This window comes from Oryzias latipes, chromosome 16 (genome assembly GCF_053564925.1).
Source record: "Oryzias latipes strain Hd-rR chromosome 16, Olatipes_Hd-rR_3.1".
NCBI classification, from domain to species: Eukaryota; Metazoa; Chordata; class Actinopteri; order Beloniformes; family Adrianichthyidae; genus Oryzias; species Oryzias latipes.
The window spans coordinates 15,785,442-15,811,700 of NC_136252.1; the positions used below are offsets into that span (position 1 = coordinate 15,785,442).

General features: G+C 42.9%; 2 protein-coding genes across 4 annotated transcripts in view; one reads left to right on the forward strand and one right to left on the reverse strand.

Moving 5' to 3' along the window:
* LOC144984540 (uncharacterized) overlaps nucleotides 1–9,729 on the forward strand; it is a 100,754-nt gene extending 91,025 nt beyond the window's left edge. Inside the window, exon 2 of the mRNA XM_078933357.1 lies at nucleotides 9,703–9,729. Within this exon, the coding sequence (XP_078789483.1) occupies nucleotides 9,703–9,714 (12 nt within the window). The 3' untranslated portion in view covers nucleotides 9,715–9,729. The remainder of the gene's footprint in view (nucleotides 1–9,702) is intronic.
* Nucleotides 5,793–26,259, reverse strand: part of triob (trio Rho guanine nucleotide exchange factor b) — a 103,581-nt gene continuing 83,114 nt past the window's right edge. Inside the window, exons 37-61 of one of the 3 annotated variants that reach the window (XR_013648325.1) lie at nucleotides 25,770–26,022; nucleotides 19,398–19,684; nucleotides 19,144–19,314; nucleotides 17,909–18,004; nucleotides 17,437–17,585; nucleotides 16,749–16,815; nucleotides 16,554–16,657; nucleotides 16,337–16,406; nucleotides 16,155–16,244; nucleotides 15,976–16,068; nucleotides 15,852–15,902; nucleotides 15,675–15,752; nucleotides 14,940–15,131; nucleotides 14,613–14,790; nucleotides 14,069–14,362; nucleotides 12,325–12,575; nucleotides 12,087–12,216; nucleotides 11,975–12,002; nucleotides 11,711–11,873; nucleotides 10,305–10,426; nucleotides 10,093–10,171; nucleotides 9,810–10,010; nucleotides 9,554–9,692; nucleotides 9,093–9,279; nucleotides 5,793–8,427 (exon numbers count right to left, since the gene is read on the reverse strand). Coding sequence is in view for 2 of the 3 variants with exons in the window: in XM_023964294.2 (XP_023820062.1) it covers nucleotides 8,015–8,427; nucleotides 9,093–9,279; nucleotides 9,554–9,692; nucleotides 9,810–10,010; nucleotides 10,093–10,171; nucleotides 10,305–10,426; nucleotides 11,711–11,873; nucleotides 11,975–12,002; nucleotides 12,087–12,216; nucleotides 12,325–12,575; nucleotides 13,482–14,362; nucleotides 14,613–14,790; nucleotides 14,940–15,131; nucleotides 15,675–15,752; nucleotides 15,852–15,902; nucleotides 15,976–16,068; nucleotides 16,155–16,244; nucleotides 16,337–16,406; nucleotides 16,554–16,657; nucleotides 16,749–16,815; nucleotides 17,437–17,585; nucleotides 17,909–18,004; nucleotides 19,144–19,314; nucleotides 19,398–19,684; nucleotides 25,770–26,022 (4,473 nt within the window). In the remaining variant the exon portion in view is untranslated. Of the gene's footprint in view, nucleotides 8,428–9,092; nucleotides 9,280–9,553; nucleotides 9,693–9,809; nucleotides 10,011–10,092; nucleotides 10,172–10,304; nucleotides 10,427–11,710; nucleotides 11,874–11,974; nucleotides 12,003–12,086; nucleotides 12,217–12,324; nucleotides 12,576–13,481; nucleotides 14,363–14,612; nucleotides 14,791–14,939; nucleotides 15,132–15,674; nucleotides 15,753–15,851; nucleotides 15,903–15,975; nucleotides 16,069–16,154; nucleotides 16,245–16,336; nucleotides 16,407–16,553; nucleotides 16,658–16,748; nucleotides 16,816–17,436; nucleotides 17,586–17,908; nucleotides 18,005–19,143; nucleotides 19,315–19,397; nucleotides 19,685–25,769; nucleotides 26,023–26,259 lie in introns of those variants that run through there. The other 2 variants (XM_023964294.2, XM_023964295.2) reach the window with 2 other exon arrangements.

Genomic DNA, 26,259 nt, shown 5'->3' on the forward strand with positions numbered 1-26,259 from the left:
TTTAAACTTGATTTTCTTTATACACACTATATTATCAACAGCATTCACTCACCTGTCTCGACACATACGAACTGAAGTGTCATCCCAGTCCTGACCCATAGACTTCAATATGATGGGGGTTCACCTTTTGCAGTGATTACAGCTTCAACTTTTTTGTGGAAGGCTGTCCACAATGTTGAGGAGTGTGTTTATAGGAATTTTTGAGCATTTGAGCAAGGTTTAACCCTTTTTAATAGAGGCTTTGGGAGACACACAAAAACATAAAGCAGGGATGAGGGCAAAAAGCATAAATTAGTCTGGTTTCAGAACAATTCACCTTCCTGGTGTTTGCTTCATTCTGGCACTCCTGCCCATGTCTCTTTCAAACTCTCAGCCCCTCTGCCATGATGAGAGTGAGGCACCTTCTTATGTACCTCGTTTGCCACTCCCACCAAATCAGGCACTCTACTCAGAAAAAATGATAAAGAGAATTATTCTCATGAAATATGTCGTATTTCCTTCAACAATATAATTCACTTATGCCCTTCATCACATTTACTTCAACCACAAATAATTCCCCTTAAACTATACAAAGAAAAACAAGAAACTAAAATAAATAAATACATTAGGAACAGCTGTTTCATAAGACTGACAACAATATATAAACAGCTGCTGCTTGCTGCTTGCTGCTGCTGCTTGCTGCTGCTTGCTGCTTGCTGCTTGCTGCTGCTGCTTGCTGCTGCTGCTGCTGCTTGCTGCTTGCTGCTGCTGCTGGCTGCTGCTTGCTGCTTGCTGCTGCTGCTTGCTGCTTGCTGATGCTGCTTGCTGCTGCTGCTGCTGCTGCTTGCTGCTGCTGCTGCTTGCTGCTGCTGCTTGCTGATGCTGCTTGCTGCTGCTGCTTGCTGCTGCTGCTTGCTGCTGCTGCTGGCTGCTGCTTGCTGCTGCTTGCTGCTGCTGCTGCTTGCTGCTGCTGCTTGCTGATGCTGCTTGCTGCTGCTGCTTGCTGCTGCTGCTTGCTGCTGCTGCTGGCTGCTGCTTGCTGCTTGCTGCTGCTTGCTGCTGCTGCTTGCTGATGCTGCTTGCTGCTGCTGCTGCTGCTGCTGCTTGCTGCTGCTGCTGCTGCTTGCTGCTGCTGCTGCTGCTGCTGCTGCTTGCTGCTTGCTGATGCTGCTTGCTGCTGCTGCTGCTTGCTGCTGCTGCTTGCTGATGCTGCTTGCTGCTGCTGCTGCTGCTGCTGCTGCTTGCTGCTGCTGCTTGCTGCTGCTGCTGCTTGCTGCTGCTGCTTGCTGCTTGCTGCTGCTTGCTGCTGCTGCTTGCTGATGCTGCTTGCTGCTGCTGCTGCTGCTGCTGCTTGCTGCTGCTGCTGCTGCTTGCTGCTTGCTGCTTGCTGCTGCTTGCTGCTGCTGCTTGCTGATGCTGCTTGCTGCTGCTGCTGCTGCTGCTGCTTGCTGCTGCTGCTGCTGCTTGCTGCTTGCTGCTGCTTGCTGCTGCTGCTTGCTGCTGCTGCTGGCTGCTGCTTGCTGCTTGCTGCTGCTGCTTGCTGCTTGCTGATGCTGCTTGCTGCTGCTGCTGGCTGCTGCTTGCTGCTTGCTGCTGCTTGCTGCTGCTGCTTGCTGATGCTGCTTGCTGCTGCTGCTGCTGCTGCTGCTTGCTGCTGCTGCTGCTGCTTGCTGCTGCTGCTGCTGCTGCTGCTGCTGCTTGCTGCTTGCTGATGCTGCTTGCTGCTGCTGCTGCTGCTGCTGCTGCTTGCTGCTTGCTGATGCTGCTTGCTGCTGCTGCTGCTTGCTGCTGCTGCTTGCTGATGCTGCTTGCTGCTGCTGCTGCTGCTGCTGCTGCTGCTGCTTGCTGCTGCTGCTGCTTGCTGCTGCTGCTGCTGCTGCTGCTTGATGCTTGCTGCTGCTGCTTGCTGCTGCTGCTGCTGCTGCTTGCTGCTGCTGCTGCTTGCTGCTGCTGCTGCTTGCTGCTGCTTGCTGCTTGCTGCTGCTTGCTGCTGCTTGCTGCTTGCTGCTGCTGCTGCTTGCTGCTGCTGCTGCTGCTTGCTGCTGCTGCTGCTGCTGCTTGCTGCTGCTGCTGCTGCTTGCTGCTTGCTGCTTGCTGCTTGCTGCTGCTGCTTGCTGCTGCTGCTTGCTGCTGCTGCTGCTTGCTGCTGCTGCTGCTTGCTGCTGCTGCTGCTTGCTGCTTGCTGCTTGCTGCTTGCTGCTGCTGCTTGCTGCTGCTGCTGCTGCTTGCTGCTTGCTGCTTGCTGCTGCTGCTTGCTGCTGCTGATGCTTGCTGCTGCTGCTTGCTGATGCAGCTTGCTGCTGCTGCTGCTGCTGCTTGCTGCTTGCTGCTGCTGCTGCTGCTGCTTGCACTGCTGCTGCTGCTGCTGCTGCTGCTGCTGCTGCTTGCTGCTGCTGCTGCTGCTTGCTGCTTGCTGCTGCTTCCTGCTTGCTGCTTGCTGATGCTGCTTGCTGCTTGCTGCTGGGCTGCCTTGAGTAAGCGCTTGTATGTGCATGTATGCCAAAAACTACTGATGAACAAGCGTGCACCCGAGGTCTAAACTGTAAAAATGAAGGGTGCTTTGTAAGACACTATGGTTTCACTACGAAAAGCTTTGATTATGATGACGTGGATGCGCGCATCAACCTGTGTGTGTGTGTGTGTGTGGGTGTGTGTGTGTGTGTGTGTGTGTGTGTGTGTGTGTGTGGGTGTGGGTGTGTGTGTGTGTGTGTGTGTGTGTGTGTGTGTGTGTGCATGCACTCACGGTGTTCGCTCAGACAGAGAGACGGAGCCGCTCCATCACAGTTGGGAGCAAAGAATTGTCCAAAATATTTTGGTATCCTGTGACAGTTCCTTTCACTGGAACTAAAGGGCCAAGTTCAAGTCCTGAAAAAACACAATGTGTCACAATGTGATGTGACTAGAGTGGCCTGGTTTACATAGGAGGCAGATGACTTTTAAGTTCAGGGACAGGTTTTTTTTATTGTCTGATCTTACACTTTGGCTACACAGCTCATACATGCTCTCCTCCTTCACACTGAGCTCCTTTCCTGTAATGGGCTCCAGTTAATTGGCTGGCCACAACCAGGAAGGAAGCTATTTTAAACAAGCAATAAAGAAAATATACAACAAAAGATAGAAATGTCTTGTGAATCATACAGTTAAAGTCCTGCAAATAAAGACAAACATAAATAAACAACTCAGATCATTACAACAAAAAGGATGCAAAGAAATCCAAATTCTTTCCACTTCCTGTGCCCAGCTACTAAACAGGAAGTAAAGGCCTTGGTCACCATTTTATTCTTTGGGCACCAGGAAGAGAAGGTGGGAAACATGCCAACAATCAAACCAGTCTTAAACATTTGGTGATTGTGCTTTACATGCATGATGTCTCTAAAAGTGATGAGCTATGACAGTCAGGTGACAAGTAGATACACCCACTTTGCCACACAACCCCACACCATAATTCCAACTCCACCAAATTTCACACTCGACACAATGCAGTCCCAAATGTACCGTTGTCCTGGCAGCCTGCAAACTCAGACTCGTCCATCAGATTGCCAGATGGAAAAGAGTGATTCATCACTCCAGAGAAGGCGACTCCGCTGCTCTAGAGTTCCGCGGCAGCGGGCTTTACACCACTGCATCCGACACTTTGCATTTCAGTCGGTGATGTGTGGCTCAGATACAGCTGTACGGCCATGGAAACCCATTCCACGAAGCTCTCTGCGTACTGCACTTGGTCTAATCTGAAGGTCACATGAAGGTTTGGAGCTCTGTAGCAATTGACTGTGCAGAAAATCAGCCAGGGGTGGCTGACTTTCTGCATAGTTTAAAGGGGTTTAAACTATGCGCCTCAGAATCTGCTGACCCCTCTCCGTCAGTTTATGTGGCCTCCCACTTTGTACCTGAGTTGCTGTTGTTCCCAAAATGTTCCATTTTGATATGATAGAGCTGACAGTTGACTGTGGAATATTTAGTGGTGAGGACATTTTACAACTGGATTTGTTGCACAGGTGGCATCCTATGACAGATTTTGTGATCAGGACACCTCATTCTGATCATTTGGGTGAGTGAGTGAAAACTTTTGGAAATCTACTATATGACCTCCATCATGAGAAGAATGACACAAAAACATCTTAACGTATTTTGGTTGGAGTGGGTTTTTCAAACTCCAGAGGAGGAACCAAAACTGCATCAATGCAAATTAGTAACAAAGTGAGAATTTCCTCTGAGTGAAGTTACACATCATTGACAAAAAAACAAAAGTCGAGCTTTGACTGATCTCAAAACAAAGGTAGAAAAGAAATGCTCTGTCAAACTCACAGACAACTCTATGCAATCTAAATTTGATATTCAACTAACTAATGTTGTCTGCTGTCTGCTTTAAAAGATGAATAAAACCTTTGGGGAAATGTCACAGGATACACACTTGTTTTGAATGGAATTCTTTCGACAATAACAACAAAAAAACGGCTGCAACTGCACTCATGTCTGGACTGCTTCTTCCAAGTGTTACTAATATATAAAGTGAATTCTCTGGCGCCATCTAGTGGGAAGATAGTTTAAAACTGCTTGCTGAGATGTGTCATCATTTTCTTTTTCTTAACAGCTCTTTTATAAGAAATTGTGGGCTGTGATGAGTTTTTTTTTCCTTTTTTCTTTTCTTACAGTTTTATGATTTACTCAAATAGGACCTAGTGTATGACTCAACACTGAAGTTGTGTGTTGAGTGTATGTGTGTGCACACGTGTGAGTGGGATTAGGGAGAAAGTTGAAATTAGTGCAATCCCATTTCTGGAGAAAAACTACTTTTTTTTTTTGCGAAAATATCTCCTCCTTTGCTCCTATCTTTTTTTAAATGACAATTCCCCTCTTCTAATATATTCTTACTCTATGTATATTCTTCTGTGTTAATGTATTACAGTCAACCAGAAGTTGACAGGTCAAACTGTTTTCCTTTCAGTGCAGTTTAAGAAAATAAACATATTTCTTTGTTATAACAATTATAAATACATCCGCTGTAACCGTGGTTAACCTGCCAGAAGGTGAACTGGGTGAAGAAACTGTCTACCAGCGTGCATCACCTTCACACTTCACAGACCTTTGCGTGATCTTTTGCAGTCAAGATAATCTGATAAGAAAGCACGTGCATGTGTGGTTCTCTGCTGCACTTCTGGAGGCTGTGGCTTTAAAGAAATTCAAAAAGTGTTTCATTCTGGGTAGGAAAACGTGTGAACTTGTGTTCCAGATGAATGTTTAACAGTAAACAAGATTTGATCAGCTCTTTGGGCTGCAAACTTTCATGGAGATCAATTTATTTGCATGAAGATTTTCCCTTTGGTAGTATCTCTGTACTAACGTAATATTATGGCTGTAAAAAAAAAAGTCAAGATACAGTCATTAGTCACTGTAACATCTGCAGGAGAACAGATAAGATCAGCATTTCTCTAGTTCCCTTTTTTGCATGGGCACAAGAAGAAATCTTGAAAAATACTTTTTCCTTTTACTGTTTTTAGTTTAAGCTTCAGAAAAAAAACATCTCTCAAAGTTTTAGAAATAAAAAAAAAACTAATATTTTATGATTTTTCTGGCTCAAACAAAGCAGTCTTGGGATTTGTTTTGCCCCCATTTTTTAGTCAGTACTGCCCTTGGTGTTCATTCTCATAAACGACTGACCTCTCCTGGGTTTTCCCTCACTTCCAAGTCAGTCCAGAATTCCTTTATCTGGTCTTGAAGGTCACGAGAGATATAGAAAGAGAAAATACAACAGAGTAACAAATCATGTTCTCATCTGGGTGTTTACAGCACATAAATAAAAAAAGATGACACCGTTGTTTCTTGTATGTTTAATGGCAAAATAACAGAGAACAAAATAAAATATTTACAACACAAGTAAAGACATTCTTCTGTACAAAGAAATATACATGCAAAAGTAAAAATGAGTCATAAGACATTCAAGATGACATTGCCGCAGTCTTGTTCTAGGTTTATTTAAAATATGACAGTTATGAGGTTTACATCCTGAGTGTGGGCAAACTGCCCAACCCTCTCTGTACATCTTTACATCATGAGTTGTACTTTCATCAAATCCTTCCATGCACAGATGCTCTGAGGAGAATCTGATCAAATATCTCGTGGGAAACCCAAACTCCAATAAATAAAAGTAAAACAAAGTGGAATCTTTAGACCAACAAGAGTTGGTAACATATGGTCATAACATATGGAGGAGGGATAAAATCCTAAGACTTGACAGCATCTCTTTCAACCTTCAAATATAACAAGCACATCTGTCGTTTCTTGTTAGTAACCGGAGGAGATGCAATGAGCGTTTTAGTCGCCGGTCAAGGTGTTTCACAGAAAAAGAAGAAAAAAAAAGACAACTCATCCCAGCAAAAATAACTGGCAGACCCTTTTACCTGTGAAGGCTGATGGACATGTATCAAAGCTATTCAACTTCAAATGTTGGAGTACAAATTCTGTTCAATGCACGGTTACAATGCATCTTTAAATGCACCCCCCCTCACAAAGGTCCGTTTTTGTTTTTTTTCCTTTTTCCTCTCATGGACCTATTGCTTAATGAAGAGGTAAACGCTTCATGATGCCAAACTGAGGAGCTTAAACGAATCCACAAACACACACCAGCGTCAACCTACAGAAGCCGAACAAACTCACAGAGGAAACCACTTTGTGCACATCTTGAAAAACGGACGAGTGAAATCTCTTATTTCAGCAACAAAATTCACCAAACGGTTTAGTCTTCACAAAAAAAGTTAAAAATAAATACTCACGCACACTGAACCTTTGTAAACACTCATACACATGTCCAGCGTCAGTGTGGTTCTTCATAACTTAACATCACAAACAAAACAAAACAAAAAAAAAAGGGAACTAGTTGGAACAGAAATTTTAGACAACTTTGGTTTTGTTACAAAAAAAAAAAGGACAAGGACAAATGAAAAGCATAAAAATAACACATTATTATATAGATCCACATTTTTATACACTATTTCAGAAAACCCTATCTTTGTCTCAGGTTTTACTGATATTAATACTGAACTTAATCCATAGGAATCAACACAATACAGACATCTAAAGCAGTACCAGGTACATACATGCCTTTTTTAAGAATACGGCTACAACACAAGTCTTCATAAATAGTTGCATACATCCTAAAGCTGCAACGCTGCACAAGAACCAATGCGAATTATGAATGCCTTTTCTAGTAGCGGTTGGTTCTGAGTAAAATTCCAGCCGCTGAGAATCTGCTAGTGGGTGAGTCGCCTTTTTTTCAGCCAACAAAAATCTTCAAAACGAAAAGATATAAAGCAGGAATGCGTTATTTACAAATAAGGCGGAAGCAGGTAGAGATCCGGGAAGATTAGCTGGATGGCTTTAATGCGCAAGTTCAATGATTTCTGTTGTTTTTTTGTCACAAACTGTTCGGATTTACCTTGAAACTGAGGAAGGGTGGTAATGATTAGCAAACTATTGCACAGAAGGTAACTTTTATGCAGTTTTGGAAAACAACTCTTAGTCATATTTTGTTCTGGAACAAATTCTATTCCTCTTTTGTTTACAACTACACTTTATTCCCAAATGAATAAGACAGTCGTATTTCTCTCTCGCTGTACATAGTGTCTTTTACAAAAAAAGTAATCTGTCATTACAAAAAGCCATTTTTTGTGTGTGTCACTCAAAAGCAGCCTGAAATATTCTTATTTTACAGTATAGTATGCATCTATTTTCTGTATCACCGTCCACAATGGGAGACTTGCTCGCATTGGCTTGTTAGGAAAGCTTGACGCTCTCCAGTTGAGTCATGGTTTGAAATCTCTAATGGATTCCAGCAGTTCACTTGTGCAGACAAGATGACAGTATGTCAAGGACGAAGAGGAGGAGGAGGAGAACAAGGGGTATATCAGTCAGTCAGTCAGTCAGCAGCAGCAGCAGCAGCAGCAGCAGGACATTTGTGGCTAGTTGAAGGAAAAGGGGATCTTTGTAGACTTGGTGCTGGTGGTCCTCTCGGAGAAAGTTCCTTCCCGTCTGTCTACCGTTAGCTGTGGTTGAGAAGGCGGCTGTGAAGGAAGACCTTGATGGCGCCGACGGGCCGAATGTCGTTCTGATGCTTCCGTCTCTCAATGAAGGAGATAAGCCGGGAGGTGTCCAGGTGCACGCTGTGAAAGGTCGGCGATGGTGGCAATGCGTGTGGCTGCGTGTGGTTTGATGAGTCGCGACCGCCGTCTCGGGGCTGCAGCCATGGATCCTGGAGGCAGGACGCCGCAGAGGGGCGTCGTTCCGGCTCGCTTTGGAGCAGCCGGCACACAAAGTCCCTGGCAGCTGGGCTCACACCCTGGAAGTAATCTTCGGGGAAGCTGAAGTCCAGGCGGCAGATGTTCAGGCACGTCTCTTCCAGGCTTTCGTCCAGGAAGGGAGAGGCGCCACTCAGGACAACGTAGGTCACCACACCTGCAAAGCAGGCAGTCGACAGTCACACATCACAGCAACAAAGCTCCTGGCTAAGAATACAGACTTTTAGCTTTAAAAACAAAAAAAAAATATCTGGTAAGTACATGAGAAAAATGCAGAGGAGTCACATTCAGGGAAGTGAGGTATTAAACGTGTTCAGTGACGCCAATCACTGATGAATGGAAAGAGCACAGTCATGCATTGCACTGCTGCATCCTGTGTGAGGGCACAATCTGCAAAAACTGTGAAGCTTTTGATCAAATGTAGATAATTCTATGTTTTTGTCAGAAGCTGCATCTCTGCTCGATGTTGATGTGATTTGCAGTAAGCAGAAATTTTTCCTTTAAGCCTCTATTGTATGCAACAAAATCCCTTTATTAAACAGAAAAGGTTTTGTAAAACCCCGTGCTAATCAATTATAATTACGTAAAAATAACTTTATTGGAGAGAAAAATAGATGGTTTTTTCTTGGTCCTGACTTTTTTCACAACATTGTCCACAATGCATTTTGCTGAAAAAAATGTGAATAGTTGTCCAATTATACACATTTTAAGACATTTTGTTAAAGATATGAAAGCTAAATTACCCCCCCCCCCCCGCACAAAAAAACAAAAACAAAAAAAAGAAAGAAAGAAAAGAGGTAAACACCACGTTTCTCCACCAACCTAAACTCCAGAGGTCAGACATCAGGGAAGCGGGCTGACCCAGAACCAGCTCAGGAGCAGAGAACTCGGGGCTTCCCAGCAGAGGATGCACATAGGAGCAACCAGAGTTCAGCTGCACGGCATCACCAAAGTCTGTCAGCTTGATTACAGGCTGGGAGGATGCATGCTCCACCACAATGTTCTCAGGCTGCAAGATAGAGAAAAACCTTTTTTAAAAGCAGGTCAAAAAAAAGACTGTCTCTATGATTCCTTTTTAGGCTGTTTGCTAGCCGTTGCCATTTGGTAAGCTTGTGGTCCAGCCTAATAATCTGAACCTGATCTTAACTCTTGGATCTACAAACAGTTCTGTTTGGTATAATTCATTCAGAGCAGATGCACCACATCACATTCTAGTATTTACTGTAACAAAACCATTTTGCAAATCACAGTTGCTTAATAACAGAGCAGGGATGACTGTGTACTTTGAGATCGAGGTGTGCTATCCTCCAGCTGTGCAGGTAGTGAAGAGCCTCAAGAATGTCTCTAAGGTATAAAGCCACCTTCTCTTCAGTCAGGTTCCCCCAGCTCACAATGTAATCCAGGAATCGGCCCTGGTCTGCCCTGATAACAGACACAAAGTTAACTTTTATGTAAATAAAATTGAATTGAATTGAACTTCAGAGAAATTGTTTTGATTAAAAAAATTGTGGAAGGAGTAAAAACAGCCGCTGTCCTCACATCTCCAGGATGAGCACGTAGCTGTTGGCTGTCTCATATGTGTCCAGCAGTTTGACCAGGTTAGGATGGTCCAGAGTCTGGAGGAGTTGGACCTCCTTCAGCGCCCTCTCACGACGCAGCAGCTTCTTGTTGACGTGTTTTGCTGCTACAGTTCGTTTGCTTCCTCTCTGGTCACAACGCTTAGTCACTGAGAAGCGGCCCCTGGTGAGCAGAGAGGAGGGTCACACGTTTTTTTATCGTGTTATAAAAGTGCTGCAAGACTTTAAAAAAAGCCCATCCTTACCTTCCCAGTTCAGTTATCTCTGTAAAATAGGACTCAAAGCTGCTTTTCCAGACGATTTCGCTTTCATCATCGGGGGATCCTGACAATGTTTGATAAAATACAGTCAAAGTGGGCCAAATGCACACCCAGAAAAAGTAAACAGGTTGAGGAAAAACACGTAGGTTGCAAAAAAAAGAAGAAAAGTTTATGGAAATTAATCACTGCCCTCTTACCTGAAACTGTGAGACTGGCAGAAGAGGAGCTGGTGCCTGCGATGTTCGTGGCAACACAGGTGTACATCCCACTATCCTCTGGAGACGCTCCCAGGATGCGCAGAGATGCCTCACCTGTCTCACTGAAGGGATAAACAAGGAAAAAGGTAGCACACAACGCTCAGCAGCTTTTTCTATTTTTATTCCAGCTGCCGCAAATTCACATGTGGCTAAAAGTTTAGACTCACTAAAAAACATCCCAATCAGCTGTTTCTTTGGCCCGATCTGATTATGTCATTTGATTTTGAGTATCTGCTGATAACAAATTCATAAAATTTACATTGAAAACAAAATGTATTAACCCTTGTGCTATCCTAGGCACTTTAACATTGGGAGTTGGGTCATCTAGACCCACTAGACAGTGCTCTGAACCTTTTTTCTTCAATGATTCGTGATCTTCACTGGTGTCCATGGATTACATGAAATCTTTCCACCTTTATCCACCTTTTTCATGGTAGGGAGAACACATCAATGTAAGGGTGGGGTCAATGTAAGGGTGGGGTCATCTAAGATAGCACCAGGGTTAAACAGATCCATGTTGTTCCTGATTTTATAACATTTCTTCAAATAATAGATTAACACTTAGACATAGTTTACTATTAACTAGTAAAAATAGGTAATAATTAGTCATTTAAGAAAGTTTGGTGAATGCAGCTTTAGTCCCTTAGGAGCTGTTGATCGTTTTTGATCATATGTGATTCATTAAAATATCCTATAATTAAATGATGACTTTCTTTTCAAATCGTTATTGTCGCAAAAATTCAATGATGAGTTTTAATGACCAGATCATCTCAATGTAACATTTGATTAGTTTCGATGTGTTTTTGAGAGATTTTTTGTTTTTATTTTAAATCCCTTTTTCCCGGAGCTTGCACTTTGTAGACGGTCCCTCTCACTGCCATCTCTCTGTCGGCAGCTCAAAAAGAGCTATATTTATTAAAATGAAACTCAATTCTGGTTGTTTACCTTTTGAATTACCTTTGCAGGTCATTGTTTAAGTTAAGACGAACCAATAGAGACAGTTTTAAATGTTAATAAATGAGTTAATGAGCCCTAAATTCAGAATCTATGAATATCTCGCCAACTTAGCAGGACGTCTTTGTGTGCCTTCCGCTCAAACTAGTGCCGTCATCTGCTGAACTTTACCGGAATAAAATGTTGTAGTCCGTTCATAATATGCAGACCTCTAGTACAGTAGAATATTTACCTGTAATAATAAGCTTGAAATGTATAGTGCCGATCATGATAATTAAAATAAAATAAATATTCGATCCCTTATTGGGATAAAACATTCCGATCGAGTCCGATCGGAGTAGGGTGTCCCTAACGGCTGATTCAAAGGATCCGTGATGAGGCTTAACCTGTACCTGTATGTGATGCTGTGGTGTCCGTCGCTGCTCAGGGTGTCATTGTCCGGCCCGTGCCAGGTGACGGTGGCTCGGGGACGGCCACATACTTTACACCTCAGGATGACGTTGTCGCCGCTCTCACATAATGCATCGCTCACAGGGACGAGGAACTCTGGTGGAGCTGAAGCAAAGCGCATCTTACAAAAAGTAATCCTAATCATTACAAACATTTCAAAGGAAAACAGGAAGTGGTGGGAAAGAGGAAAAGAAAAAAAAACTTACCCTCATAAATGAAGTTGGGATTGAGAAGCTGAAAATAAAGGGAAAAATCTATTTTTCATCACAAATTAAATAACAAACAAGTTATATTAAAGTGGGAATCCATGCCTCCAACCTTGACAGAGACTTTGTTCGCCAGGCTGTCCTGAGACTTGCGGTAGCCATTCTCCACTTTTTTCCCCTCCTTGTCTCTTTTCTCAGACTTTCGGCGGATGCGGAGGGCTGTGTGCCATGATAATGATTTTCTAAGCAAACCAAAGCGAAAAACAGGAAAAGAGCAGATTTAATAAAACAACCTTAGTTGCAGAAATGAAGTGTCCCACAAGACAACAGACGCCTGTTGACCCCCTTACTTGATGGTGCCTTCAGGAAGCTCGGGTGTGACGGAGGTTGAGGTGTGGCCTAAAACGTAGCCAGGGATCCAGCCCTCAGCCGCAGGGCTGTGCTCGTTGGCAGCCCGGTATACCAGGAACATGTTCTGCTGGTTGCTGGCAAGCATCTGGACCACCTCGCCCTGCGCCACACTGATCTCATCCTCCTTCACTGCCACATAGTCCTGGGTCACCAACATGGTGGACACGCTGCTGCTGCTACTGCTTTCACTCTGAAGGAGAGGAGAAAAAAAAAAACAGATGTTGAAGCAACAGATCTGATTCAAACTAAGTTATGGGAAAGGCAAGTTATTATGTAGATTAGATGTAGTGGTACTAAAGTCATTCCAGATGTTCCCCAAATGGCAAATTAAACCAAAAAAAAGTTTGAAATTAGCATTAGTTATGTTAAAATATGGCTCACACAGTGTATTGGTGTTGGGGCGAGACTTAATTATAGCTGCATTTGGCATGTTTTGACATTGTGTGCCAGCTAGAACACTAAAAACGAAAAAATACAAAAGCAGAAAAGAAGTAGAAGTGAGTAAGAAGAAGAAGTGAACCGTTTCATTTCTATTCTTTGTTGTGATGCTGAACAATGAACCACGGCAGATTCAAAGGTTTTGAAGCAAGAAGTCACGATTCTGAAGTCACAGGAGACTGAAATGCAGAAGTTGACATTTCTGAGAATGAAGCAGAAAGTGGTGGAGATGAGGGAAGGGAGGGGGGGGACGTTTGTACAGACGTACCCCGAAGTTTGGACAAAATGATCCGATAGGTCAGTGAGATCAGTGGAGAAGATTCACGCAGAGCGATAGGGGAAGACGGAAATTGTTGTTTGATTAGTTTCTATTTGGGACAGAACTTATTCTGAAGCATTGAAGGAACATCTTCAAGAGCAAACGCATAAGATGTTCTGTGAGTCATTGTTAGTACACTCTGAGCATTGGCCCCTAAACACTCCGAGGGTGAGGTTAGTGCACAGAGATAGGCGATACATTTCTGTCAGTGTTTCAGAAGTAGTAGTTGTTGGCATTCTTAAGAAAGGCTGACTGATAGATAGCCAGTCAGTGAGGGAGGGGGATTAGTGACTTGTGATTAGCTGTAGACTCACTGACACACGGGGCTCAACGTCTTACCCCGTTGCTCTGGGTGGAGTGAACAGACTGCTCGCTGGTGGAGGAGCAGGTGCTCATGCGGTCTACATCCTTATTATGGCTGGAGTGGCGGTGATGGGATGGCGTCCCGTGACTTCCCCTGCCCAAAGAGTCCCCTCCACCACTATTGTCACTGGGGAAGGAGCAGGAACCGGGCCTGCTGGCGGGCGAAGGAGGCAGAGGGGGGACTACAGCCCAGAAAGGGTTTCCTTTATGCACTGGGCTTGAAGGGAGGATCAGTTCCTTTGCTGCTCCAGCAGCTGGAGATGACATTAGGGGGGAAACGGTGCCGACTCGGGGGCTTTTTAGAGGAAAATTCAAAGGAACCACTGTCATCTGTGGTTTCGCAGCGGTCTGAGGCCTCTGCGTCTCCTCACATCCTCCCTTTCTGACACTGCTGTCCGCATTACTGAACGGCCTGTTACTGTTACTACAGCTGCTTCCGTGAGGACTGTCCATCCTCATCTTAGGGACCTCGGAGGCAGGCAGCTCTCCGTTTGTTGCGCTGTCAGAAAAGCAGTTAGAGGGAAAGGAATCGGGGGGCTGCGGGTGGCAGGGAGACCACATACCTGCTGATCTGTCAGGCCCCTCGGGGCCTGGGGGGTGGTGGTGGTGAACAGGCTGGGGGAGGCGCGAGGAAGGCTGCGGGATGCGTGAGGGCCGAGAGCGAGGCCCGCACAGATTGGAGTTACCCCCTGAGCCTCCTCCTCCGCCACCTCCTCCTCCTCCACCCGAATTGGAGGTATTGTTGGTGCTGCTGCCTCCTGGGAGGCCTCCGGCACTACTGCTGCTACTACTAGGGGGTCCGCTTGACCCTCCTCCACCCACGTGGTTCCTCTGGTACTCTATGGGGGATGTCAAAGCTGCAAAACAGATTTAAAAAACTGAATCTAAAGAAAAAATAGTCTTTTTTTTCCTGTCTTGCAAGAAAAACAATCTTATTATCAATGTTTTTCAATGTTTTCCTCTTTGTTTGGGAAAATGTCGTGGTAGATTTGGGTTATTTAAAGAAAATCTGCCAAAGGGGTAGGAATTTTGGACTTATTTCTAAGAGGCCTCTTCTTTCATGGTATGAGCTTTTACTGTCGTTGACCCCTTTCAAACATCTCTTACCGTTGAGGAAGTTCCGCTGATTTTCCAAGATCTGGCTGACCTGGTGAACCCAGACTTGGCACACTCCTGGGCTGGCGGAGTGAAGCGTGTACCTCTCCATGCTCCCAGCAGATGACCTTGAAGTTAATGTAAACTTGCAGGGGTCGTCTGTGTTTTCTTCCAGACCCAGCCAGCTCACCTAAATAGATAGTTCATGAAAATAATAGGATTTCTCAACAATCATCAAGCTTTAAAAGGAATTTCAAAGTGAGTGAAGAGTGGTTCGAAAGAGGCTTACATCTTCCGCTTTTGTAAGATTTGGCGGGTTTTCTATTGAGGTGCACTCACCTTGATGCTGTTTTTAAAGAGGTAGCCAGGAGTGGAGAAGCCCTTCTTTTTATCCAGAGGTTCGCTGAATATAACTATCTGCTCAAACAAAAACACTCTCCTTTCTTTCATCCTTGACAGTAGACCCCCATCTTGGTCTGAAACCATGAAGGTGTCTTGGAGGAGCAGCCTGCCCTGAGCAACAATTTTCCCCTAAAAGCGATGTAAAATTGATAGAAGGTTAGTAATCGTACCTTTGAGCAGATAAAAGGAACAACAGGTAAATCATGTCAGGAAATCTGTCGCTACGTTGATGTTTGAAAATAGTGAAACACTGACACCTAGTGGCAGCTAACCCCTATTACAGCTTGTTTTCTGTGGGGCTTAAAGACATATTTCGGTGAAATTTGTGTTTTTAACGTGTTTTCGTGGCGTTTTTCTGATGATCAAAGACATACATAAATAAAATTAAGCTCAAAATTGTGACGTAGAAAAATACACTAGCTTCCCGCTCTACAAGAGGGAGGGGAACAGGGGGCGGGGTTGCTCCATGTCATCAGTCCCGGCAAAAACTTTGAGGCGAATTTCTAATGAATTACTTGTGCTCTGCAGAAAAGATGTCCTAGAAAAGGACACAGGTTGTTTCAATTTAGGCTAAAACAGAATAATCTTAATTAAAAGATCACTGGGAACGCTTTAAAATAGATCAAAAGATGATCGGAGTGGATAGTTATTGTGAGAAGTTTGCAGACTTACTTCAAAGCCTTGAAGACGTCCAACATTCATCATGTCGTTGCAACGCTTTGGGACCACGCACATCACCTCAACAGCTTTCTGCAGCAGTGATGGAAGACAGTCCAAATTTAAGTTCCTAAATGTGAACATTAAACACTCAAGCAGGCAGGAATAGTTTATTAGAAATCCACATTGTACCTCCAGCTCTGCTGTGTCCACTCCTGCCTTTTTAGAAACTTTGAGTAGATCCTTAAAATACAAAGAAAAAAAAAGTTATTTTTGTCATTTCATATTTAATATGCAATGCTGAGAGTTCAATTACCTTTAGCAGCAGCTGGTACTTCATTATGCGCTGGACTGGTTTAATTAGCAAATCGGTGAGCTGCAGTCTGTGACCAAGTCGCTGCTTTAGGTCCTGATGACAGACAAAAGGAGGTCATCTCATCTTGACAACATACAGTTTTGTAGGCAGGAATGTGCAAAACTACTCAGCCATCTTACTTCAAAATAGGTGTCAATATACTCGGACACAATGTGCTCGGATTTGGGCTTGTTCTGGCAGTACACGATGTACATGTGCAGCCTCCGCTCCTGCAATGTTCCCAAAGCCGGTAGAAACATAAGCAGTGAGAAGAATTCTTCATCATTTCAACCCAAGAAGTAAACAAAACAACAGTTTGAACCTGTTTGACAAATAAAGTAGCCAGCCTCTCGGGGTCTTCCAAACACTTCTCCAGCTCTCCCAGGAAAAAACTACAAACACATAAACAGAGCAGGTTATGCCTTTACCCACATTGACATCTATTGAGGCTAAAATTTGTATTACGGCTGTTTTCTGTTCTTTCATGAGGACGTACTGCAGCTTTCACACATACAGAATTAAAAGTTTTGTCGTCTTACTCTTTGTGCCAGTCGTAGATCTGGTAGATGTTTCCAAAAACAATCTTGTCTTTTCCTCTCATGTCATCTGGAACTCCCTCCTCTTTCATTCTGCTCATGTAGCCCTAATGATCACAAATTAAGGTAATATTTTAAATTATATAAAATATGAACAAAAAGCCGAACTAAATCGATCAAAAGCCTAATTTTAATCACCTCCACAACAGATCCAAGGTCCCTGACGTAGTCCCTTTCAGTCTCCACTAACTCAAGGAGCACATAGCTGGAAAACAAACAACAGAAGATGTCTCATTAATGTTAAGGTCAGCACTGGATGAAATGTTTAAGGCCTAGCTTGGAGAGCAAACAATTACAGAAAGACCCACTCCGATGAGATTCCTGGTTTCTGTGTTTTTAACATGTTTTTGTGACATTTTTTTGATGATGGAGGACAAATATAAAGATAATTAAGCTTCAATTTGCATTTCTGAGAATTTCTTTATTCAAATCGTTGTGAATTAGGAGCAGATGAAAAAATGCTGTTGGAAAAAGCTTTGATGTAGAATTCACAAAGCGTGGGTCACAAGTTCCCTGCTCCACTCCATTCTGACCCATCCACTTGTACACGACTGTAAACCAGTGGGAGAGAGTGTTAACAGATGGATTATGGGGAAATAGGGTGGGCTTAATCCGGGCCAACAGTCCCGCCAACAGCTCAGAAGCAAATTTCAGAAGAACTACTGCAGAAACTATGTCCATGAAAACGACACAGGTTTTTATGGTTTTAGCTAGAAGCAACGTAATTATACTTAAAAGACCACTTTTACAAAAGAGCAAAAAATGATCTGAGTGGGGCTTTAAAGGAGTTGAGCAGCTTCTGCTTGTAAAAAGGCTCGCAACTCACTGCCTTCGCTTGAGGAAGCCAGATTTGCGCTCGTCCATCTCGTCCGTGGGTGAGGACGAGGAGAGGAGTGAGTTGTCGGAGGGGTTGAGAGAGGGTGAGCTGCTGTCGCCTTGCTCCACGGACAGAGAACTGGGCCGGTCCTCCAGCGACTGAGAACAAGGAGTAGGTAAAAAGAAAAAGAAAGAGTAGGGAGGAAAAGAGAGAAAAAAAGCTGTCACTTCTTTGTGTTTGACTCCTTCCTCTGCACAAAAAAAACAACGTGTTTATAGGACATGAGTATGCTGGAACAGAGGACAGCTGGCAGAGTTAGTCAAAGACATGACAGCTGACCAGCGAACAAGCGAAGAAGCCATTCTCTGCTACAAACAGTGAGGGGGGAAAAAAGTGTTTGCCAGCACATGTATCTGGAATTGTTTTTGTGTACAAAGGTTCCACATTTGCAAGTACTAGAGGGTGTCGACTTCAAACCTACCATCTTGCTCTTCACCAACTCCTCGATGGCACTGACCAATTCTGCAGCACTGGGTGTCTCTGAACTACTAGGACGCGCGGACAGACGAGACGCAGACTGAAAGTCACAGGAAAACCAAAGGAGTGAGGAAAACTCATGGCAAACGTGCAAAACAGGACTTCAGCACGCTGCGTGCACGCAGCTGTCAGACAGAGGCAACACAATGTTAAGAACTTCTGGGTGCAGTCTCTAGTGCTGCAAAAGTTGGATGCAAGAAAGCATCTTTTAGATCAAATGGATCAAAATAGCTATCTATAACTTTCCAAGAGGTATGACCTTATAAAAGATAAAAAGGTTTTTGTTTTTTGAAGTATTACATTTGCCCTTTGTTACTCTTGCATGCAGCTGTTACATTTCCAGTGAGTGCCACTGTAAATCAAGCTCACCATTGCTGTGTTTTGCTCCCCTTGACATCTCCACAAGTCCTAATGAAACAGTTAATTGAGGAGCCACATTGGAGCCAAAACCACAGATCGGTTTTAAAGGATAGAAAAGGGGGTTATGAGGCAGGAGAGGTCGGGGGGACGACTCCCACACCAAAGTACTGTTATGCACCGTTTTGACTTATGAATAACATGATAGTGTTGCTTAATACTCCATCGGACACAAAGTTTCCCTGAGCGACAGAGATCGACAGGGGAAGACGGGGAAGGATTGTCCGGACTACATTTGGTTCTTTGAGTGCCTCAGTACCGCAGAAACTTGAAAATGGAGTATTGAGTTCAGCAACAGTAAAACAATGCCATTCGGAGTGAATGATGTTTGGTTAGTCAAAAGAAAGACATGGGGGGGCGGGGCATGTCACAAAGGGTCTGAGGCAAACGGAGATGATTTCAGAGTAACTAAATGGAAAGATAGGGGAACTGGGACAAAAGAGAGGCAGAACAAAAGTCAACATAATGCTGAAGAAGGAAACATGCAACCATCAGAAAAATAAGAGGAAAAAAAAGAAAACTTGTTAGTAAAAGTAAAGTTTTATTATCACACTGATAGTTTTAAGTTGATTATAAGACATTTGAGATGAAATACAGCTAAGAAAACAACGCTTAATCCATTTTTTTAAATAAAAAGGTAATGATAATGTTTATGAAGAAAAATGTAAAAAAATTAAATAAAAGGAGCAGTAAAAATGACTTTTAAAGACAGCTTTACCATTATTGCTTTCCCATAGAGATAAATTATAGTGGGTGACCCACCTTGTCATCCTGGGAGTCAGGCTGCAGCAGGCTGTGCTGCTGGATGGCCATCGGGGGAGGCAGAGGAACAGCGTCCGCACCCTCCTCTCCCTCCTCCTCGCCGCAGCTCTGCATCCCCGATGAGGAAGACTTTGAGAGGGTGCCGCTGCTTAGCCCTTCGTTGCGCATGCGCTGCAGAGAAAGGCAGGAACACCCGTGAGTCAAGTGGTGGGTCGAAGCCATAAGTTACCCAAAAGCAGTTCTGATGGTCTTACTTCCTCCAAAGTCTCGTCCTGTGGAGTGGCGGCGCTGTCGTCGGAGTCCTTCTGCGACCCCGGGATCACTTCCATGTTCTTCCTGGTGCCTTCGCGGTTCTTTTTGTGCTTGTGGGCCAGCTTTTTGATGTGACCATCGGCTTTGCCCGAGCTGAGTCGGCGTACGGGGCTCGTCAACCATTTCCTTAAGGTGTTCCCGGGACGTTTGGGTCCGGGTGAGCTGTGGGGGCCCAAAGTTTGGCTGGAGCCTGGCTGCAGGGCGTCATTACTCGATACAGACAAGGTGTCTAAAAGCGAAAAGAAGAAAAAGAAATAATCCAATGTCATTTCATGAAAATAGACACAAGAAACTAAATGCACTTAATCCAACAAATAGAAACACCTTAGAAAATGTAAAAAGAAAATACTAAAAAATAGTGCGGCATAAAGTGTTTCTGTATTTTTCCCAAGTTTGTTGTTCGGGAATAATTGCCTCTGGCTCCAAAAATACTTCTAAGTGCCAATAACTTGGAGAAAAAAAAATCAATCTATGATCCAGATTAGTGTGCAATCTGTGTTTTGTTCAGTAGGCAGACCTCCTCCACACAGAGATGACTCCTTAGGGAATCTGTAGGAGGAGGCTGAATGACCAGAGATGGAATGATGATAAAACGATGCAGGAGAAAAAAGGCGTGCATGAAGCGCTGTCCGAGCATCTAAAAGAAACATCCGCCTGATAGCGAGAGTGGACCTCGCTCGTTTGTCATAGCCTAGGGACTTAAATGAGGTTTGTTTGGGCACATTTGCTAAAAGATTATTGATAATCAAGAAAAGAAAATGTCAAAGTAGAAGACAAATACGTATATGTGCTGATGCTGTGCAGCAGACCGATGGGAAAATGTGGTTATCTTCACTTTTTACCCACTTGAAGGGTTAAATTGCAGCTGAATATGTGACTCAGCTGAATGATTTGTGTGATGGGCAGGTGTGGAGATTCCTCTTCTCTCACTGCCTGCGTAAACAAATCATGCATGCAAACACCTGTGTCAGCCCCTGAAAGATTCTTTCCATGCGCTCTATTCATAAAAGACACGTGTTGTGACAGCAAAGCTGGACACTTCCTAGAATTAAAAAAAAAAAAACAGCAAATGAGGAACAGTGAAGACTTTCAGACCACTTTCCCCCATGTTTCCTCCTCCTGAAGCCCTGAACAGCTGGAGACAATCTCCATGTCTTGCAATACTTCAGCTGTTAAGATTTTACGTCCTATAACATCTGTCTATTGTGTTTCTGCTGCACATTTTCTAGAAGAAAACAACAAAATAAACCATCACAGTTACATCTAACAGCGAGGTGAAAAAAACTGGACTGCTTTCCAAATCCATATATTCCGCCCAAACGATTTATTTAAGGATGAAGGGAGGAGGAGAAAGCTTTTCTTTCTGCCTAAGGGCAAACTGATGGAAGATCTTTTAGTATTAAAAAAAACAAGTGTTTTCATGCAACTTCAGGGTTTAGTATTGATTTGAGAGAAGCTGTGAGACATTTTCGCCTTCAACCACAGATAATTGAGTTTTGAAGAATCTCAAAAGTAACTTTTTTGACATAGTGAAAACCTTTTCCAGACTTGAATAGAATCCTGAACATAATAAGGTGTCTACAGTTTATACATATTTCACAACCTGTGATCTATTTTTATATTTGATATAATATTATCAAGTATACCTTTTGCCATACAGGTACCCGTATTCTTTTTCGGAGCATAAGTTGGGGTTAGAGCTCAAGACAGCTCTTTGGTTACCAAACTCTGTTGTTGAATGTTTCTAACATAAGAGGTGATGCAATACAAATTACAATGCAAAACATCTGTTTGGGTCTTTTGAAAGGTTGTTTCATTTTGGGTTACTGTGAAGCAAGCAGAACCCAGTGAAGCAGAACAGGACTCTCACGAGGAACAAACCGACATTCTGCGGACATGCTGGAGTTGAAAATACGTCCCAGCTGCTGCTGTACACAGGAGCTGAAGGCATAGTTTACAAGGAACAAATGTGTAAACTTTTATGTACAATTTTTGAAAACATGTCTTTAGAAATAGCTAATAAACCTTAAGGTACATTTCAATTAAAAAACAAAAAACAAATCTATTGTTTATATCAGAAAGCTATTTATTTAATAGCTCAGATAAGTAAGAAGGTTAACCAAAAGTGTAAATGTGTGTAAATTGATGTCATCAGCCAAAGCAATGACTGTCAGCACAAACACAGCAGATCAGATCAGCCTTTTCTCTGCAGGACTTCTTTCACAGTAGGGGGGAAAAGCACCCCATCTTACCTTTATAACATTTATAGAAGTCGTTTATTTGTTTGTCCGTGACATATTTGGGTTAGAAATGTTTTTTTTTTGCCTAAAGTGGATTTCAGTAACAAATAACATCTTCAACAATTACAGAGAAATTAGTGTTAAATGAATAGTTTGCCAGAGTCACTCATCTTTTTTCCTAAATAAACTATTCTTTATATTTTGTTGTCTATTTAATCAATTAGAAACAAATCATATTTTTGTAAAATGCCATTTAAAGCACTTTTATTTATTTTTAATCTTTCCCAAAGTGATTAGTTTTGCACCATTAGTGAATTGATTTCCCCCTTTTTTGACCAAAGGTCAGTCTTCAGCTTAACTCATCAAGCAGCTCATTTGCGTACTGTTCTGATGAGATAAATGTGATTATTTTAGGAACTGGGCAAGGAATGCCTGCCTGCAGCACTGTTGCTACAACATAGAAACTTGTCTGCAAACGCACATGCATGTACTTGCAAACAACACGTACCACACTAAACGGAACAAGCCTCCCCGTCTCCTCCACTCGGTTTAAACAAGCAACAAGATGTTGTTTGATGTCCTGAAACACGATCGGGTCTTCAGTCACACTCGCCAAGAGTCAACCAGATGTTTTCCATTACAAATGCAGATGTCTGCTTATTTACCTTTCAAGCTACTGACACAATGGAGGGATTTACAGCTGGAGGAGGATGAGGGGGATTTTTTTTTTCTTTCCCCCTCAGTGAACCTGAACATGCGGAGAGTTCCACCGATGGAATGCCTGGGTTTCCAGGGGTTTCTCCGGGAAACTTTAAAGTGAGCGTGTGGTCCTGTCCTTTGCAAGACGTCAGAGGAAAACACACAAACACATTTGTCCTTGTGGTTGGTGATCTGCTGCTGGTGCAGCATCTGCAAAAAGCCGCAGGGATTTTCTCAAGCTGACTTGTAAAAAATGTGTACAACACTAAAGACTTGAACGTCGCAACAGCATTCGGCTTTCACCTGTACAACATCAGCCAGAGTGTGCATTTAAATACACAAAGATGTAATCAGGTGAATGAGATTAAAGTATAGGACTTAATACCCCATCACGTAATGATGCATTCTCTAAATGTCACAACCTAATCCCCAAATCCACAGGTGAGCGGGGAAAGTTTAGCACGTCACGATGAAAAAAAACATAGACGTTTATAGCTTGCCTCATGTTCAACTACCATGTTTTTTTTATTACCAAATAGCGACAATCACCATTTAAGTTGTAAACTTAACAGGCCATTACATTCACATTGTCCTCCCCAACACATTTCTTTTCTTTTAAAAATGACTTACATTTTAGATGATCAATGCTAAAATAAAATCTAAGAAGGAAAATGCTCACATCTGACAAATTACTTTTTTTGTTTTGCTTCTCAGGATTAAAGGAACGTACCAAGATCTAGCAGCCAGAACTTGCAGTTGTCAGAGGGTTCTCCAGTCAGATCCATTGAGAAGAATGGATTTAAAGACACCAAGGACTCAACCCCACGAGCCATGATGGCTGAAATCAACAAGTTTCCGATTCTAAATTGAAATATGTCCTTTCATCCTTTCAGCACTATGTTTGAAGTCCTCTCCAAAAACAACAAAAACGTAATCTGCACCAAAAAGGTTTCATCTTTAAGGGTGGAAAAGTACAAAATCCAGATCCGGTAGAAATGGAGAAAGTCAGACGCCGCATCGGACAGTAGGATGTTTTTCTCTTTCTTACTTTGTATCCCTCCCTTCCTCTCTTTCTCTCCGGTGAGTGGGCTGCTGTGAGGATATTGGGCAAACCTCCACAGTGCCTCTCCTATTCTGAAGGGACGTCTGGATACATGCAGCGCATCTACCGTATTACCCTTTGTAGAAGCGCCCACTCATAGGGAGTGGGCGGGCGCATATTTTACAGCTATTAGGATGCATGCAAGTTACGCAGTACGCCTGGAACAAATATAGACTCTGTTATGAAATCCAGCTGAAGAGGACGACTAAATCAACTGTGGTTGGTTGTAACGGAAATCTCAGGAACGTTTAGAGCAGCTTTGGAAGCCAGATGCACATAGAGATCTCTGATTACTGACAGTGAGGCTGCCCACTGAGGACAGATGCAATAAATCAGCCTTCATGTGCTCCTTAAGGAATCCTCATTTTGACTTTGAGAGTATCCTTCTTTGTTAAAAGGGAACATTTCAGCAATCACATCTAGGATGTGATTAGTATTTAGACTAAAGACCCACGCCCCAAAAAATTGTGTTTTTAACATGTTCTTGTGACATTTTTCAAGCCCAAATTGGATTTCGTTTTTTTTTTTTTTTATTATTCAGATCATTGTGAATCAGGAGCAGAAAAAATAAAGGCGGTGGAAAAAAAGCGTGGTTGTGACGAAAATACTTCATCGAGCCACAAGCTCACTGCTCCTCTGCATTCTGATGGATCCACTTGGATAGCTCCAATATTGCTCGCCATTTTTGTTGCACGGGAATGTTAGGTTGAGGGTGTGAGGGGTTGTAAACTAGCGGGAGTGAGTGTAAACTGAGGGATTATGGGAGTGGGAGAAGGGCTTACTCCCCACCAACAATCCCAGCTCAGAGGTGAATTTCTAATGAACTCCTGCCACGTCGCAGAGACTATGTCCTAGGAAACGACACAGCACCATCTGAATGTGCATTATTTCTTTTTAAAGATAATCTAATTATAGAAAAAAAACAAGCTGTCCTACATAAGTAAAGGTTGCAGGTAGGAAGGGGGACAGCTGAGTCTGAAGCTTCATATTACATTTTCAAAAAGGAACAAGACATTTCCTGAATTGGCAAACGCTAACGTGAAAGGTTTTCTTCTTCAGACAACAAAAACAATCCATTTTAGATAAACAGTTGCATTCTACAAGACATTAAGGCCAGGCTGGAGAAACATGTGAAACAGCTGGACAGAAGGAATCATGGTCTTTTCCCAAAACGATCAAGCAACTGATGCTATAATGATGCATTCATGTGTGCGCAGTTAAGGCATCACATCCTTCAAATCCTAAATCAGACATTTCTAAAATTGACTATAAAGAAGCTGCCAGCAAAATACTATCTCCATAGAAACAAACCGCCCAGCTCCCACCCACTCTCCCAGATTAAAGTGAGACGGAAGAAGCAAAAGCTCAGCTGGCGTCAAGAAATGACAGCAGCTCCTATCAAACTACGAGTCACTGTTTCTTTAGTTTCCTACCTTTTTTCTCTCTTTTAAATATTTAATAAAATATATTAATAAAAAAAAACCAACAACATCAACAACATTTAGAAAAGGGCAAAAACATGGAGTGCTGACCTGAAAATCAAGATTTTAAAGTTTCTCTAAAAGGTCACACTGCTAACCAGCAGGTATTAATAATATCATTTATCAGCAAACAGAAACTACAACTAAACAGCTGAACGGTCAAGAAAACAGAAAATATTATGTTTGTGAAGCAAGATAGTGTTTCAACAGAAACACAAATCTGAATCCTTTTTAGCAGATTTATATAACAGCACATTTTCTAACATTGATTTGCTTAAAGCTTAGCTTAAATTCCTTAAAGAGGAATTTAAGCTAAAACAACCTGGAAAAACAATTTTTTAAACATATTATTGCCTTTGTCCTTCTGCCATAAGCCTGTTGCATGTTAAGCAAATTATCTGGCTTTCTTGAAAAACTGAGTTGTTGCACATAAAGCCAGAATAAGAGTGTCTACAATTGGGGAGGGAAAAGCAGGGACAACAGTACTGGAAAATGAAGGACTTCTACACTTCAACGATAATTAAAGAAAGTTTGTCCTAAAGCTGTATTTGCACAGTTGCATAGCAACTTTCAGGCATACAAACTGTGTTTCCCCAAGCAGCTGGAAAAAGACAAATGAATGTTCTGCAGGTCACAAGAGATGCTTGAAAACTCGACGTTATTTATGCATTGTAGTTTGTTTGTTTTTTAGTTAAAGGGAAGTTTTTACAATTGTTAAAAGTTTTTTTCTATATATAAAGCTTGATGATGTAATGTCCATGTAAAAAAAACAATGAATTCCTGTGCTCCTACCTTTGTGGTTGAACAGCCCCTCCATCTCCATGGAAGAGCGGGAGTGGGCGATGCAGAGCATGGAGCAGGGCACTATGCCTTCCTGGGCAGGGGACCGATCTGTGGTTCGGACCAGGCACCAGTCCGGCTTGTCGTGCAGCCGCTCCAGAACCTCCACAGTTTGGCCCCGCCGGACTGTTAGTTCCCCGTTGCTACCCCCATTGCTGGCCACAAAGTCGTGGATTACCACCGTCAGCTCACAGCCGCCCGAGAGCTGGACAAAAATCAACAGACAATGAGAAATGTCAGTGTTCTTTCTCCTAAAAGGACATTTTTCACTTACTTCCACACACCTTTATCCAGAACTAAAGCATAAAATCCCAAAATATGTGTGCTTTCTATTAATGAATACACTCAGGTGTACAGGACAAACTCCACTTTAGATGGAGTGAATTTGAGTTCTTTGTTTTATTTTGAAATGTTTGCAGAAAAACATCAGAAAATGTTGCCG